The 18,529-nt window shown below is 37.4% G+C and overlaps 1 protein-coding gene across 2 annotated transcripts in view; it reads left to right on the top strand.

The window, feature by feature from the left end:
- Positions 1 to 18,529, top strand: part of UBE3D (ubiquitin protein ligase E3D) — a 102,698-nt gene that overhangs the window by 22,322 nt on the left and 61,847 nt on the right. For both annotated transcript variants that reach the window (XM_036249301.1, XM_036249302.1), the window contains exons 5-6: positions 3,564 to 3,633; positions 18,362 to 18,431. In XM_036249301.1, coding sequence (XP_036105194.1) covers positions 3,564 to 3,633; positions 18,362 to 18,431 — 140 coding nt within the window. The remainder of the gene's footprint in view (positions 1 to 3,563; positions 3,634 to 18,361; positions 18,432 to 18,529) is intronic.

The following is an 18,529-nucleotide window of genomic DNA, read 5'->3' as shown; positions in this document are numbered from 1 at the left end:
AATTATTGTTGAAAGTATAGCTACATTTATGACTTCATCCAATTTTTTGAAAAAACAAACAAAATTGAACTTCTATATTATAGCTGGCAAATGTGACGATCAGATTTACCTTTTTTTCCTTTCCTGAGGTGCTTAGCAATAACTTATTGATTTTGGTAATTTGTGTTGTTAAACCCATAAACTTTTTTATTTTCTTAGAATAATGTGTTAGACTTTGTAAACATTCACAAATGTAAACAGAATAGAATTATAAACTTCAGTATACCAATTATTATTATTATTATTATTTTTTATCCTCATCCGAGGACACTTTTCCATTTTTTGTACAGACAGAGTGGGAGGGAGAGAGAGGAACAGAGAGAGAGGGAAACATCGACGTGAAAGGGACACATCGAGTGGCTGCCACCCGCACGACCAACCAGGGCCGGGGACAAACTGCAACCGAGGTACATGCCCTTAGCGGGAACCGAACCCGGGTCTCTCCAGACCGCAGGCGGACGCTCTAACCGCTGAGCCAAACCGGCCAGGGCAGTATACCAATTATTTTGATTCACAAAGTATGCTTTTTCTGTCCCTTTTATTTATTTATTTTTTTCTGGTACTTTAAAGCAAATCCCAGACATATCATTTCACCCTATATGGGTTTTTCTTATTTACATAACCACAGTGTCATTTTTGCATCTGACAAAATTAACAGTGATTACTTGATGATATAGTACAGGCTGCATACACATTTTCCTAATTGTATTAAAAGTATATTTCACTGTCAATTTGTTTGAATCAAAATCCACACATTTGGTTGTTTGAGGCCATTTGCTTTTTATTAATCAGATTTTTAAGTTCTGATTACCAGTGTCTTAAAAAGGTAGAATTTTATTTTAAAAATATAACAAAACCCACTTTTCTTGCTTCAATAAAGACAAAGCAAAATGTGCTGGAAATAAATGAAATACACAACAGAGTACCTGATGAAAAATTTTCTGCTTCAAATAGAAAAAGCCCTTCTCAAGCATTGCTACTCTAATAACCTATATTCGTTTTTAGTAAAGCCCTTAGTTTTTGGCAGGTCTTAACGAGGATGGCCTGACTTAACTTGTACAAAATAGAATCCTTTACAAAGTGTCATTAATACTAACTTGAAGCAGTACAGATAGATTTTACTGTAAGAAAGCATGAAACTGCCAAAATGTTCACAGTTGAGCTGAGCATACCCGGTTTATTCTTGTCACCTTGCCTAAACCTGAACAGATGGGCAGCTCTTGGTTTCCATGTCTGTGGCTTTTGACTTTTTTTGACCTCTAACTAAACTAAGAAATTTATTTTTTATATCAAGACTTGATCACACACACACACACACAAACACACCTCAAGTAAAAGGTTCTTAAAGCAGTACTCACCTAACGTTTGAAGCACTGTGATATTTCAGTTCAGCCTGTAACCCACTAAATTGATTCCATGAATTGATTTAGAAAATTCTTGACATAGTGCTGAGAAGCATAAGCTTTAGCATCTAAGGGACCAGGATTCAGATATCAGCACTATTAGGTACTAACAGCACATCCATGGAACTCAGTTTAAATGTGCTTTGTATACAGTTTTTTAGGAAATAGTTATTTATGTCAAGGGAAATATAATTGTACTTACTTATACTAATCTCTTAAGGCTTATTTTTTAGATTAATACATAAGTTATCCCACATTAGAAAGTCACTGTTTCCTCACTTAGACCCACACTATTGTGCGGTTTCCCAAGAGAGATGGCCCCAAGTGGCCAGAGTTCTAGAACTGTCTTCTCCCTGCCCATGTTTATGTGACTTCTGCCATGTCAAAGTATAGCTGGGTAAGAGAAATACTGTATGGCTTTCACAAATATATTACTGTGGATGTGTAAAGGGCATTCTTTAAAAAAATTTTTTTTTTCTTTATTGATTTTAGAGAGAGGAAGGGAGAGGGAGTGAGAGATAGAAACATCAATGAGAGAGAACATCTATTGGCCGTCTCCTGCATGCCTCTTACTGGGGATCTGACTGACAACCTGGGCATGTGCTCTGACTGAGAATTGAACTAGGGACCTCTTGGTGCATGGATTGATGCTCAACCACTGAGCAACACCAGCAGGGCTAGGTTCTTAATTAATGTACAGAGGCTATCCAGTGTGTGTGTGTGGGGGGGATCGATCCCTTTGTGGGAAGGTATGGATTTTCTACCCATTTCTGGAATGATATATGCCAAAAATATATTTATATAACATCCACCTTAGTAGTTACTGTGTACCCAGGACAGTGCTTTATAACACTCCTTTCTGAATCCTAGTAAACGACTCTGTGAGTTAAACACTACTGTTAACTCCATTTCACAGATGAGGAAACCAACACAGGATAGTTAACTTGCCCAAGGTCACGAGTGTAGTAAATAACAGAGTTGGGAGTTGAACTGAGGAAGTCTGGCCCCAGAGTCTGGGCTCTTAACCACGTTGTTATTGCTTATAATATAACCTCTACAACAAACTACAAATAGGAAGATTTTTTTTTTTTTAATTGGGGTATAATTGACATATAGTATTATAATGCTTTCAAGTGTATTACATAATGATTTGATATTTGTATATATTGCAAAATGATCACCACAGTAAGTCTAATTAATATCCATCACCATACAGTTATACTTCTTTTCTTGTGATGCATACTTTTAAGATTCACTATCTTAGCAACTTTCAAATATGCACTAGAATTTTATTAACTATAATTGCCATGCTGTACATTACATACCCAGGTCTTACTTATTTTATCTATTTATAAATATTTATTTTTACTTATTTATGTTTATTTGACTTTCTTCACCCATTTTGCCCCTAACGCTGCCTCTGGTAACCACCATCTGTTCTCTGTGTCTCAAAGAGCATTTTTGTTTGCTTAATGACTAGGTGAACACCAGCTATTTTAATCTGTATCCCAACTGATGAGTATGGATTTTTGAAGTTTAAGAATGTTTCGGGAATTTGTCCCAGAACACTATTCATCTCTTCTGTTACAATGCATATCTTAAATGAAAAAATAAAATTATATACATGGGTTAAATGTTTTTATCTTCCGATGGGTAGTTATGAAATCTATATTACTTTTACATAAGTTACACTGGATAAGGAGTCAAAATAATGAGTTCTGATTCTTCTGTTTTCTAGACACACGAGTTGAGACAAGTCACCTACCTTCTCTGCCTTTTTTGCCCATAATATTCCAATTCTAAATGTTTAGGATATTTGGAGGTGCTTTTTAGCAATGTAGGGTGCTCCTTGTTCAAATTATTTGGCAACATTTAGATTATCAAGTAGTGGCTAGATTTGGGGGAAAAAATCAGTCTGTTCATTATTCTGTCTTTAGATTTGGATAAAAAGTATGTCTGTGCATGTGAATTACGCATATAAGCTAAATGTATTCCCAGTATTTAGGAGAGGGCAAAATAAAATGCGAAGTTCAATGTATACCCTAGAGACTATGTTAAAATTATATATTCTTTTTTAAGAAAAGCCGAATGACATTTAAATGACATTTTTCTGTTCTACAGAAACCAAAGGCAAATACCAATGTAATTTGTAAGCGTTGCAAGGTAATGTTGGGAGAGACCGTGTCATCAGGTAAGGAAAAACCAAAATGATTGCTTTATTGTTAAGAAACCAATAGAAGGAAATTTTATAGGATATATATATGAAAGATGACTAATATATGTTTTAGAATTGATACTTTTAAAAATAGAAATGTACTAACATCATCCAATATGCTGAGCACTTTGTGTATTTTGACCTTTTTAAGTACATGGTATTGAGTTTTAAGCATTAAGAAGTTGGGTCATTTTTAATATTTTATATTCTCTTTGTTGATATAAAACAATTATATGAACTTTGTACTGGGGTCTGTCTTAAAGAAGATTGGAGCTTTTTTTTTTTTTTTTTTTTATTGATGCAACTCCTCAATCAGAAGAGTTGATTGCCATGGATGATGGAAAAGTTGCTTCTCTTGGCTGACCTCTGCCTTGGGGCTGTATTTTGGGGTTAGGGGTGGGAGAGAATCTATTGAAATGGAAAAAAACACATTCTGAGTTTTGTACTTTGTTCCTTGTTCTTCCTAATAATGTTAATTATGTTTTATAGAAAGTTTATGTTATACTGCTTTAAAATGTAATAATGAAAATCCCAATAATTAAAATGCATCACTATTAAAGATATAGTTTAAAAATATCTAGAGAGCTACAACAGGCTGTGCTAACTTTATCGGTGATGAATAATTGTTTTTAATACAATTAGTTAGAAGATGAGATTTAAGTGAAGTTGTTGTACTTAAGAGTATTATTTTCTAAATAATCAAAATCTTATAAGTAGTTACTTCCCCCAAGTGGACAGAAACGGAAGAATGAACAGTAGTTTAAGGATGCTAGTAGCCTCAAAGTGTTATTTTTGGAGAATGAAAGCAAGCCCCTTAAGCAACAACTTAAGAAAATGTAAGTTCAGTAAATTAATTTTTTAAAAATTCTTTTTCTTCCTCCCTGAAGTCTAGTCAAAATATCTCTTAAGGAATAAAAAAGACATGAATCTACAGAGACAAAGAGAAGTAGAGAGGAGACAGCAGTGATGTAAACAAGAGGTGTAAGCAAACTTTTTCTGTGGCTGTAAAGCAGAGAGACGCACCTGGAGCAAACTTGGCAATGCGGGGGAAGCTGCAGCCTAGTTTCTGCAGAAGATCATTTGGACAAGGAGTGAGCCAATATTCACTGTGGAACCCCAGAATTGGTCACAATTTGGGGACAGCAGGAACAGGGAAGGCAGTCTGAGGCACACATCTGGAAGCAGGATGATTAATTCAAAGTTTTTTATGGAGCTCTAAGACTCCTGGGTCTCCTCCTCCACTTGCAACTTGCTTATACTCTCAAGCTATGAGATTGGAGAATCCTTTCTTGGAATAATTGAGTAGTACCAACCACAGAAAAGATTTGCAGACACTGATTCTTAGGCATCATTCAACAAAGATGAGCTTATATTCATCCGTCCTATGGTCAACAAGCCTGTATCTACACCCCAAATTACCTTACACTTAAATATGAATGGATTGCTGAGAATCAACAAATCTTTGAGGGAACCTCCAACATGAAAGAGACCAAAACAAATAAGTAATCAAGTATGCATAGTAAAGGCACTGAGAGGAAACAAATTATGTGTAAAACAGAAGAAAATCTTTTAAAAAAAACCATAATAAATGTCTATGGAGAATGAAATAATACTGCCTCCATAAGTTACAGACTACAGAATTAAAGATGTAATGGTTTTGATAAACAAAGGACTGGAAGATAAAAATCAAGGAGCTAATTTAGAAACCAGACCCAACTGACAGACTGAAAGTTGGGAGATAAAGTATAAAATAAAATCTTCATGGAAGTTTCCTGAAGATACAGATATTGTCTATCTCATTTATCACTGTAAATTCACCACTTAGAACATCTAGCACATGATGGGCATCTGGTAATATTTGTTGAATGAATGAATGAATTGAGCCTTTAGGACACTTAATATCTAGATAATAGGAATTCTAGAAAGAGAGAATAGAGACAATAGGGTGTAGAAAATTATCAAAGAAAAAAATACCAAAAACCAATTATAAGGCAGTTTTTCAGAGCTAAGGCTTAAGTTTATCAATAGGAAGAGCTCACTAAGTGTCAAGAATAATTAATGGAAGGATGGCAGGGAAGCTACTCAAAGCCACAACATTGAGTAATTTCTGAACACCAAGGATGAAGTCTCCAGAGAAAAAGCAAGTAGTAGACAAAGGATTAGGAATTAGAATGGCATTTTACTTTTCTTGTGGTGGTGGTTGATCCGCACTCCAGGATATTTTTCTATTGATTTTTAGAGAGAGTGGAAGGGAGGGTGGGAAGGAGATAGAGAGAGAGACATCATGTGAGAGAGAGACACCGATTGGTTGCCTCCCGCATGACCCTGTCCAGGGCCAGGGATTGAACCTGCAATCCAGGTATGTGCCCTTGACCGGAATAAAATCTGTAACCCTTTGGTCGGAGGGCTGAAGCTCTACTGAGCCACACGGGCCAGGGCGAGAATGGCATTGAACTTAACAGCAGTTTTGAAAACTAAAAGACAATGAAGCAATACCTTCATAATTTAGAAGGAAAAAGATTTTCAACCCAGAATTCTATACACAGACAAACCATCAATCAAGTATGAGGATAACAAATACATTTCTGGAAATAACAAAATTTTAAAATATAGATCGCAAAAGTATATTTTCCTTAAGAATCTAGCATAGGGTATTTATCACCCAAACTAGGGATTCACCCTCAAGAGAGGACATGGAATTTGGGAGACAGATTATTCAACACAGCAGAGCAAGGTGAGGAATGCTCAGGGTGAGGGATGTGCAGCAGGCCTAGAGATAACAGCTTGAATTGAATCGAGAGAAGATTGCAGTGAAGACGTTTTCAGTTGTAAGGTGAAACTACATTTTTTTTTATTTGTTTGACCACATGGAGCAAATAATCTTGAGACAAATCACTTTATCATATGGGAACAATTAGCTAAAGGTACTCGGAAAACTAAACTCTTGAAAAAGAAAGCTACTGTGGCCCTGGCTGGTATGTCTAAGTGGTTAGAGTGTTGGCCCTCGGACTGAAGGGCCTCGGGTTTGATTTCCAGTCAAGGGCATGTGCCTGGGTTGCCAGTGCCCCGGCCCCCATCAGGGTTTTGCAGGAGAGGCAACCAATTGATGTGCCTCTCACATTGATATTTCTCTCTTTTTCCCTCTCCCTCCCTCCCTTTCACTCTGTCTAAAAATCAATGGAAAAATATCCTCAGTAGAGTGTTAACAACAACAACAAAGAAAACAATTATGCACTGCAGGATAACAGAGGTTTGAACACGAAAGGAAACATTGCCATGGTATATCATTGGTGTCAATAATTTAAACACAGAACACTGATTTAACCAAAAATTGTCATGATGTAATATATATTAGGAGGTCAATATATGTTGAGTGTGTGTGAGGTAATGTAAGAGAGCTATATTAACACTTACTCTAAAAGTAAATTAGTAGGACTCCACTTCCAAAAAGGTGCTATAAAGAAAAGTTCCATTCTGTAGAAACCAAGCACAAGACTACAAGTTCAAGAAATTGTTAGGAACAGCCACTGGGAGACCAAAATGAAGCATTGATTTGAGAAGTGTTTAGTTATAAGAAACTGCTACTGCTTTTGCTTAGAATGACAAATTTTCACCCTTGTTGCTTTGGGGCATTGCCATTCTCACACTAACTTGGACAGGAAAAATTCAGCTTTATTGTTTACAGAGTAATTTTGGTTCAGGGTAGACAGAGGAAAAACTAGAAATTAAATAGGAAAAATTTGGGAGTAACAAGGCCATAGAAAGGCTGAGATGTTAACTTCTTTTCATGACTCTGGCTGACTGCTAAACTATTATACATGCACGTAATAGATGCCAGAGAGGCCAATAAGAATTGAAAGCTTGGGGAGAGCGGCAAATTTGCTGTGCCTTGAATTGCATTCTTTAATCCACACACATCTTGAGCAGCAGAAGGTGGAATCCTTACTGGCTTGAGGTTTTTGAGCAGAACTTCTTCCCAAATTTGCTGACAGCTAAACTATGCAAATATAGTAACTACTCTATAGTGACCCAGTTTGAATCTAGGCTAAGTAATCTGTAAACCAACAACCCTTAAGAGAAGAAAGACAATCCAGAATTGTTACAATGTATTACATACAGTGTCTTCCTTCCATCTGGAAATCGTAGGTATGCAAAGAAATAGAACAGGGTGATTCATATACAAGATAAAAACAGAACTTAATTAGCAGGTGCTGACTAAGCACAAATATTAGATTTAGCAGATAAAGATATTGAGTAGCTACTATAAATATGGTAAAGAATTTTTAAAAGCCTCCTGAGTGAACTAATGGCAAATCTCAATAAATTAGATACTTAACAGAAAGAACCAACTGATAATTGCAAAGCTGAAAAATACAGCGACTGTAAAGAATTCACTAGATTAGCTAAACCATGTATTTGAGATAATAAGAAAAAATGAATAGACCTCAGATTTGTGGGACAATATTACATTTTTTAATAAATGTGCAATTGTAGTCTCAGAAGGTGAGGAGAAAAACGAAGGTCAGAAAAAAAAATTGTAGAAAAAAATGGCTAAAACCTTGGCAAATTTGGTGGAAAAGATTAACTTTCAGATTCAATTATTGCAATGAATCTCAAATAGAATAAACAAGAAAGAACACTTCATCGAGGCACATTGTAACCAAATGATAACGCTAAAGGTGAAAAGAGAATATTCAAAGTATCAAGAGCAAAACAAAATATCACATGTAGGGGATTTTATGATACAATTGAGGCTGATTTATAGGAATAATGACAGCCAGAAGACAATAAAAAGAGATATTCAAAATGCATGGGTAGGGGGGAGAATACCTGTCAACTAACAATTCTATATCCAGCAAAACTGTCTTTAAAATATGAAGACAAAATGAGGACATTTTCATATAAATAGATGTAAATAATTCATTACTAGCTGACCTTCTCTACAAAAAATGCTCAGGAAAGTTCTTCAGGCTAAACTGAAAGATACCAGATGGTAATTGGAATCCACAGGAAGGAATGAGGAGCAAGATAGATGGAAAATATGTGGGTAAATTACCACAACAGCAAACTAAAAGGAGTTTAGCACAACATTGAATCCACCTTTTCCCAGCAATGGGCCAATTCTGTAACATTAGAGCTTTTATTTTGATTGCTTTGGGAAGTAGGGACAGAAATCAAAGACTGTACAAGATGAGAACCTAGTACATGACTACACAAAAATATGAAACTCTAAAGGGTCACATCTTGTACTAGATATAACACTATGTGCCTGGCAAAATCAAATGCATATCACTTCTGGAGGAAGGTATTTTCATTGTAAAACTTATTCTCACAAATAATCTGTCAAGTGCTGTGTTCACCAGATAGCCAAACACAAATAAGTGAGCAAGTAAACTAGGCTTCTATCAATAAGAACTAAGAAAAACAGTGAACAATAGAAACAGACTTCTGTTACTGGAATTATCTGATGTAAACTGTAGAACAACCATGCTTGCTATATTTAACAGTATAAAAGGAAGATTTGAATATATCGAAAGGAAATGGAAACTAACATTTGGAAAAGATTCACAATAGAATTTTAAAAAATATATATTATTGAAATATAAAATTCAGTGGGTGGTTTAATGGCAGGCTAGGTACAATTTGGAGAAAGCATTACTGGACAGAAGATAGATAAGCAAAAAAAATCCTGATCTAGCACAGAGACAAGAAGGCAAAAAATATAGGAAAGAGTAAGAAACATAAAGCATACACTGAGAAGACTTAATGTATATTTAACCAAACTTCTAGAAGGAAAAGAGAGGTAGAATGGAGCATAGGCAATGCATGAGGCAATAAGGAGAATTTTACAAAAGTGATGGAGAACAAAAATGTGCAGATTCAAGAGGTCCAGTGAATTCTAGTTAAATGAGGCCCAAGAAAGATAAATAAAAACAAATCTGTAGCTAGACACACACAGAGTAATACTTCAGAAAAATAAAAACCAAAGAGAAAATCTTGAAAACAACCAAAGAGAAATGACAGATCACCGTAAAAGGAGCAACAATAATGAAAGTTTAAAGACAATGGAATGATAGTGTTAGTGTGCACAAAGTCAGAAACTCTTATTAATCTAGGATTTTTTTATCAGGTGAAAATGTCCTGATGTGAAGAATCAAAACAAAGATAAATATGTTTTCTGACAAACAAAAACAGATAATTCACCTCAAGTGGTTTCATTTCTATTAAAAGAAAACCTACCTGTAAGTCCAAAAAGGATTGCTTAAAAAAAAAAAAAAAGATAAATATGTAGGTGACACTAAATATGAACTGTATATGATAACAACAATAACAATAATAATACCCTGTGGGATTAAAATTATAGAATTAAAATATTTTAACAGCTGGGATAAAAGGGATCACTTTATAATGTTAAAGGGTTCAATTCTTCATCTAATAGTATGACTTCAAAATAGTAAAGTGAGGAAGATGGCAGCAGGCAGGACCGGAGGGAGGGTGAATGTGTGAGAGAGTGAGCTAGTGTGAGAAAGTGTGAGCGGATGTGAAGGTGGACGACCAAACCCGTGCAGTGCAGAGATGCTGTGGATGGGAGCAGCCGGCTACCGCGGTCAGCAGCTCTTCAGGGCCTTCCCTGGGAGGAGGCAGTGGGAGTGGCTAGGGCCCAGCAACCTGAGCCCGCCAGCACACCTGGCACCATTGGGCCAGTGGACACTCTGTGTCAACACAGACCAGTGCACAGTAGTGGAGCTCCCTAGGTGCCAGTCGCGGAAGCTGTAGACAGCCGGGAGCCCAGCACCATCCCCCATAGTAGCAGCCTTATTCGAGTCCAGATATACCCCCAGCAACAGAGGCCGGGGAGCAGACATCCATCCTCAGGCAACAGAAGAACAGACCAGCAGCTGAGATCCATCCCCAAAAACTATAGCAAAAAATGAGCAGGAGTTGAACCCCACAGGGCAGCAGCACTCCCCAGCCACCAGCAGCAGGACCTGGGGCTCCAAAGAGGCTGGTGCAGTCCAGCAGCTCACAAGAGCAGTGGAAAGCCGGAGCCCCAGAGAGACTGGTGCGATCCAGCTGCCCACCCGTGGGACCTGCAGGTTGCGGGGGCACCAGAGAGGCCTGTGTGACCCAGCAGGGACTGTGTGATCCAGTTACCCATGAGACCTGCAGGGTGCTGAAGCAGCAGAGAGGCCTGTGTGACCCAGCAGCCCCTAACATAGGCATAGAGATGGATCCTGAAAGGGACTGTGTGATCCAGTTACTCGCAGGACCTGCAGGGTGCGGGTGTACCAGAGAGGCCTGTGCAACCCAGCTGCGAACAAGATAGGCTTGGAGGATGTGAAAATGGAGGCGGAGTGAATGGAAGCTACACAGACAATCTCCCAGGACCAAATGGGAATTAAAACTAAAATAAAGACAAATCCTTGAGAAAAAGCAGCAGAACAGGACCATATAACCAGGGACACTGGTAGGATCTGCAGAAACTCGAGAGGGTGGCGGGCTGGGAGCCCACGACAGCAGCAGTCTTAGCTGTGAGCAGCGCCCTTGGGAAATAAAGACCAAGCTTGCTCCACAGTGCAGAGAGCCAGGACAGAGCCCTAAAATAGCCACAGCTACTCACCTAGGGGCTACTGCAGAGGGAGGGCAGACTGGGTTGGAACTCTGTGGGGACAATCGGGATTTGGAGGACACTCAGATTTTTTGCTGAGTGGCGGCCACAAAGGACAGTGGCCAGTGTGCTCCTTCCCAGAGCTGTGGGGAAAAAAGCAGTCCCCCCCCCCACCTCAGAGATTCAGCCTTTTCCAGGTGAGGCACAAAAATGCAAATTGAGGTTCATTAACAACCATCATCTATCCCACCCCTATGGAAATTCTCTTAGGCAGAACACCAGGGCTACATTCCAAGGCACTGAGTAACTGAGACTACTAGCCTCCAGGAAAAAGCTAGAGGATAACTGAACCTTTCCTGAGCTTGCAAATCTACCCAGGAAAGTAAGTCTGGACAGTGGTGTTTAACGTGAGCCCACCCAGGCCCATCCAAACCCAGTAGAGGGAGCCATAAACAGCAAACACCAACACCCAGAGGGAAAATTTGGCAGGCTCCAAAACCCACTGAGATAGCCAAAATGGTGAAACAAGGAAACAAATCCCAAATGAAAGAACAAGACAACTCTATCGAAGATGAGATCAATGAAATGCAGTTAAGCAAATTATCAGAGGTAGAGGTCAGAGCCATGATCTTGAGGAAGCTCAACAGCATGAGTAAGGACATCAGAACCATGAGTCAAGATATAGAAGCATTGAAAACCAACCAAGTGGAAATGAAGAATGACATAGCAGAAATTAAGAACACATTGGAAGGACTAACCAGCAGAGTAGAGGAAGCTGAGGACCACATCAGTGAATTAGAAGACAGAGTAGAAAAAATCAACCAATCAGAAAACCAAAAGGAAAACGCAATTAAAAAACAGGAATACAGCTTAAGAGAACTGTGGGACAACTGGAAACGTTATAACATTCGCATCATAGGAGTCCCCAAAGAGGAAGAAAATGGGCAAGGGCTAGAGAATATATTTGAAGAAATAGTGACAGAAAACTTTCCTAACTTGGTGAAGGAAGAAGGCATTCAAGTTCAAGAAGTACAGAGTCCCAAGTAAGAAGAACCCAAACAGGCCCACACCAACACACATAGTCATTAAAATGCCAAAAATTAAAGACAAAGAGTGAATCCTGAAAGCAGCAAGAGATAAGCAACAGGTTACCTACAAAGGAAACCCCATAAGGCTCTCAGCTGACTTCTCAACAGAAACACTACAGGCCAGAAAGGAGTGGCATGAAGTAATCAAGGTCATGAAAAACAAGGATCTGAATCCAAGACTTCCCTATCCAGCAAGGCTATCATTCAAAATAGAAGGGCAAATAAAGAGCTTCCCAGACCAAAAAAAATTTTTTAAAAAAAAGCTAAGAAAATATATTAACACTAAACCAGCACGGCAAGATATGCTTAAGGGACTGCTGTAATTAGAAGAAGAAATAGGAAGGAAAATATAACCACACTAAACAAAAATGGCAATAAATAAGTACATATCAATTATCACCTTAAATGTGAATGGTTTGAATGTGCTGATAAAAAGACAGAGTAGCTGACTGGATAAGAAAGTATGACTCACATATATGTTGTTTACGAGAGACCCACCTCACAACAAAAGACTCACATAGGTTGAAAGTGAAGGGATGGAAATAATCTTCCAAGCAAAAGGAAAGGACAAAAATGCTGGGGTAGCAATACTCATATCTGAGAAAGTAGATTTCAAATTGAAGACTATAACTAGAGACAAAGAAGGCCACTACGTAATATTGAAAGGATCTATCCAACAGGAAGATATAACCTTGGTAAACATATATGCACCCAATATAGGAGCACCAACATATATTAAAAATATTCCGGAGGACTTCAAAGGAGAAATCAACAGCAATACAATCATAGAAGGGGACTTCAACACCCCACTGACATCACTGGATAGATCATCTAGACAAAAATTAACATGGAGACACAGACTCAAAATGAAGCACTAGATCAAATGGGTTTAATAGATATCTACCGAGAATTACACCCCAAAACTGTAGAATTCACATTCTTCTCAAATGCATATGGGACATTTTCAAAGATAGACCACATGTTAGGACACAAACTAAGTCTCAACAAGTTCAAGAAGATTGAAGTCATATCAAGCATCTTCTCAGATCACAATGGCATGAAACTAGAAATCAACTGCAACAAGAACATGCAAAGACATTTGAACACATGGAAGCAAAATAGCATGTTATTGAACAATGAATGGGTTACCATGGAGATCAAGGAAAAAATTGAAAACTACCTGGAAACCAATGAAAATGAACACACAACAACACAAAATCTATGGGATTCAGCGAAAGCAGTTCTGCAAGGGAAGTTCATAGCACTACAGGCATACCTCAAGAAACAAGAAAAATTTCTAATAGACTCTCTCACCTCACAACTTAAAGAACTAGAAAACAAACAAAAAGAAAACCCCAGAGCAAGTAGAAGGAAGGAAATAGTAAAGATCAGAGCAGAAATAAACGACATACAGTCCAAAAAACAAACAAACAAACAAACAAAAAAACAATTTAAAGGATCAATGGAACAAAGAGCTGTTTTTTTAGAAAAGATAAACAACACTGATGGACCCTTAGCTAGACTCACCGAGAAACAAAGAGAGAGAACCCAAATACACAAAATCAGAAATGAAAGAGGAGAAGTAACAACTGACACCACAGAAATACAAAAGATCGTTAACAACTACTATGAACAATATACGGCAACATATTCGACAATCTAAGTGAAATGTACAAATTTCTAGAAACACATAATCTCCCAAAACTGAGCTGGGAAGAGATAGAAAACTTGAACAGACCAATAACAGGAAAAGAAATGAAGATGTAATCAAGACTCTCCCACCCTGGCTAGTTTGGCTCTGTGGTTGAGCGTCATCCTGTGGACCAGAAAGTCACATGTTCAGTTCCTGCTAGGGGCATGTACCACACACACACACACACACACACAAAACAACTCTCCCAGCAAACAAAAGCCCAGGCCTGGACGGCTTCACGAGGGAATTTTACGGAACATTCAAAGAAGAACTAATGCCCATTCTCCTCAAACTATTTCAAAAAATTCAAGAAGAAGGAAGACTTCCAAACTCATTTTATGAGGCCAGCATAATTCTAATTACAAAACTACAAAAAGACACTACAGGGAAAGAAAACTACAGGCCAATATCCGTGATGAACATAGATGCCAAAATCCTGAACAAAATACTAGCAAATCAAATCCAGCAATACATCAAAGAAATTATTCACCATGACCAAGTGGGATTCATCCCAGGGATGCAAGGCTGGTACAGTATTCACAAAGCAATAAATGTGATACACTACATAAACAAAATGAAAGATAAAAATCAAATGATCATATTAATACATGCTGAAAAAGCATTCGACAAAACCCAGCATCCATTCCTGATAAAAACGCTCAGCAATCTAGGAATAGAGGTATCATATCTTGACATAATAAAGACCATATATGAAAGACCTACAGCCAACATCATAATCAGTGGGTCAAAACTAAAAGCATTTCCCTTAAGAACAGGTACAAGACAAGGATGACCACTTTCGCCACTCTTATTTAACATAGTACTGGAAGTCTTAGTCACAGCAATCAGACAGGAAGAAAAAATAAAAAGGATCCAAATTGGAAAGGAGGAAGTAAAACTGTCATTATTCACAGATGACATGATACTGTACGTAGAAAACCCCAAAGACTCCATCAAAAATTTACTAGACTTAATAAATGAATTTGGCAAAGTAGCAGGATACAAAATTAATGTCAAGAAATAGACGGCATTCTTATACACCAATGATGAATTTACAGAAAGAGAAACTAAAGAAAGAATCCCATTTATCATAGCGGCAAAAAAATTAAGATACCTAAGAATAAACTTAACCAAAGAAATAAAGGACCTATTCGCAGAAAACTACAGGTCATTGAAAGAAGAAATAGATGAAGATATAAAAAATTGGAAGCACATACCTTGTTCATAGATTGGAAGAATTAACATTATTAAAATGTTCATACTACCCAAAGCAATCTATTGATTCAATGCAATGCAATCCCCATCAAAATACCAACGACATACTTCACAGAAGTAGAACAAATACTTCAAAAGTTCACATGGAAGCAAAAAAGACCCCGAATAGCCACAGCAATCTTGAAAAAGAAGAACAAAGTTGGAGGGATCACATTACCGGATTTCAGGTTATACTACAAAGCTACTGTAATCAAAACAGCCTGGTACTGGCACAAGAACAGGCAGATAGATCCATGGAACAGAATAGAGAACCCAGAAATAGACCGAAGACAGTATGTTCAATTAATATTTGACAAAGGGGGCAAGAGCATACAGTGGAGTAAAGACAGTCTCTTTAATAAATGGTGTTGGTAAAATTGGACGGCTACATGCAAAAAAATTAAACTAGACCGTTAACTTACACCATACACAAGAATAAACTCAAAATGGATAAAAGACTTAAATGTGACTCATGAATCCATAAAAATACTAGAAGAAAATGTAGGCAACAAAATTTTAGATATCATACACAGCAGAATTTTCACTAATACATCCCCTAAGGCAACAGAATCAAAGGAGAGAATGAACTCATGGGACTACATCAAACTATAAAGCTTCTGAAGCACAGCAAAAGATAAAACCACCAGCCCTGGCCAGTTTGGCTCCTCGGTTAGAGCGTCGGCCTGCAGTCCGGAGAGACCCAGGTTCGGTTCCCGCTAAGGGCACGTACTTCGGTTGCAGTTTGTCCCCGGCCCTGGTTGGTCGTGCGGGTGGCAGCCACTCGATGTGTCCCTTTCACGTCGATGTTTCTCTCTCTCTCTCCTTCCTCTCTCTCCCTCCCACTCTATCTGTACAAAATATGGAAAAATATCCTCTGGTGAGGATAAAAAAAAAAAAAAAGATAAAACCACCAAAATGGAAAGGCAACCCACTGTATGGGAGAGCATAATTGCCAATGATACATCATATAAGTCGTTAATTTCCAATACATATAGAGTGCTCATACAGCTCAACAAAAGGAAGACAAAGAATCCAATTTAAAAATGGGCAGAGGAACTAAATAGACACCTCTCCAAACAGTACATACAAATGGCTAAGAGACATATGAAGAAATGTTCAACATCACTAATCATCAGAGAGATGCAAATTAAAACAACAGTGAGGTATCACCTCACACCTGTCAGAATGGCCGCCATCAACAAATCATCAAAGAACAAGTGTTGACGAGGGTGTGGAGAAAAAGGGACTCTGGTACACTGCTGGTGGGAATGCAGACTGGTGCAGCCACTGTGGAATACACTATGGTGTTACCTCAAAATATTAAAAATTGAACTGCCTTTTGGCCCAGTGATCCCACTCCTAGGAATATACCCTAAGAAGCCTGAAACACAAATCAGAAAGAATATATGTACCCGCACGTTCATAGCAGCACTATTTACAATAGCTAAGATCTGGAAATAGCTCAAATGTCCATCAGTAGACAAATAGATAAAAAAGCTATAGTACATATACACAGTGGAGTACTATGCAGCTGTAAGAAGGAAAGATCTCTTATCCTTTGAGGCAACATGGAGTGGCCTGGAGAGTATTATCCTAAGCGAAACAAGCCAAGCAGAGAAAGACAAATATCACATGATCTCACTTATTTGTGGAATATAATGAACATAACAGTCTGAGGAACGGTGTAGTCCCAGAGATGTGGAAGTGGGGTACAGACTAAATCCCAGAAGAGTGGGTGAGGGTGGAGAGATAAACCACAGAACTTATAAGCATGTATGCATGAACAGTGGAAATAGAGAACAAACTGGGGACATGGCAGGGAGGGAGAGGGTAGGTGGTATCAGTGGGGAAAAAAGGAGAAACATCTGTAACAAAAATAAATAAATAAAATAGGAGAAAATAAACAAAATAGTAAAATGAAAACTGAACTTCAAAGAGAAATAGATAAATTCATCATGGCTTTAGAGATACAATAATATGTTGAATGGTATTGAATTTTCTTACCTTTTTCTGTGTTATATTGGGCAACTGAAAACATTTTTAGCAAGTCTATTAGTAACAACTCTTATCTTATTAAAACAAAAGTTATTTGGTACACTTTTTAATGTCTTTATAGAATTCTTGTGCATAAATGTATAATTGTTTATTTAACCCAACCATCCCTAATTTTTAGATATTTAATTTTTCACTATTTTTCTATTAATATTATGATCATCTTTATAGACATTTTGCAGATACCTGTAATTATTCCTTAGAGATAAATTCTTACAGTATCAAAGTATATACACATTTTTAAGACCTTTGTCAAATGGCTTTTCAGAAATCTATCATTTTCAATTCTAACCACAGAATGTGAATGTGTATCCATTTCTCCATGTGTTAATCAATGCTGCACTTATCATTAAAATTATTTTATTTATTATATGCTTAAAATAATCTCTTTTTAATTTGTATTTCCTTCATTACTACTGAGAGTAAACATTTTTCATAGGTTTTTTAAAAAATGAAAAATGGTTATATTCATATTTATTTCTATTATATATTTAGTTTACTATTTAAATTTTTCTGTAAACTAAGTAACCTGGTAGCCGAATTTGGTAGGAATTGTACATTATTTTAAACTCTGAAATTCTGGGTAGATGCTAATGTGAGGTTCACAGCATCTGTACAAGGGCTTTGAGGTACTATGACTAAAACACCTTTTTTCAGTGACTACTTTAGAAATGAGGAAACCAAGTGACTAATTTCTAAATAATGGGCCATGGCTATGATGTGACGAATTTTTATAATCTTCCATGTGAGTGGGCAGAGTCTTGCTGACTCAGATGCACTTGGGACATGCTCTGCAGAAGAGACACTGAGCTATGCGGAGTCTTAGGGCTGATTGTCTCCGTGTCGTCATCAAGGCTTTGTCTTCTTAAACTCAGTCACTTTTTAAAAAGTTGTACCAATATGTCACCTATTTAGTTTGAATGTCATAATTTGGGACCAACAATGCCCTCAATAAAAATGTTAGTGTTTGGGGGAGATTTTGAATTTTCTATTTTTTTTTGTTTCTAGAAACCATCAAGTTTTACATAACAGAGATGATTATTCAGCCATCTGAGAGAAAATTTCCCATCATACCAAGGTACAATAGCAAATTATATTTACTCTGTAATTTCAGATGTAGGAAAAGATAGATACAGTTGATTATTTGGAAATTCATTTCTATTTATACCTCTCTTT

The sequence above is a fragment of the Molossus molossus genome, unplaced genomic scaffold (assembly GCF_014108415.1).
Source record: "Molossus molossus isolate mMolMol1 unplaced genomic scaffold, mMolMol1.p scaffold_m16_p_8, whole genome shotgun sequence".
Lineage (NCBI taxonomy): Eukaryota > Metazoa > Chordata > Mammalia > Chiroptera > Molossidae > Molossus > Molossus molossus.
Note: the sequence above shows the minus strand (reverse complement) of the source record. Positions and strands in the feature narration are given on the sequence as shown.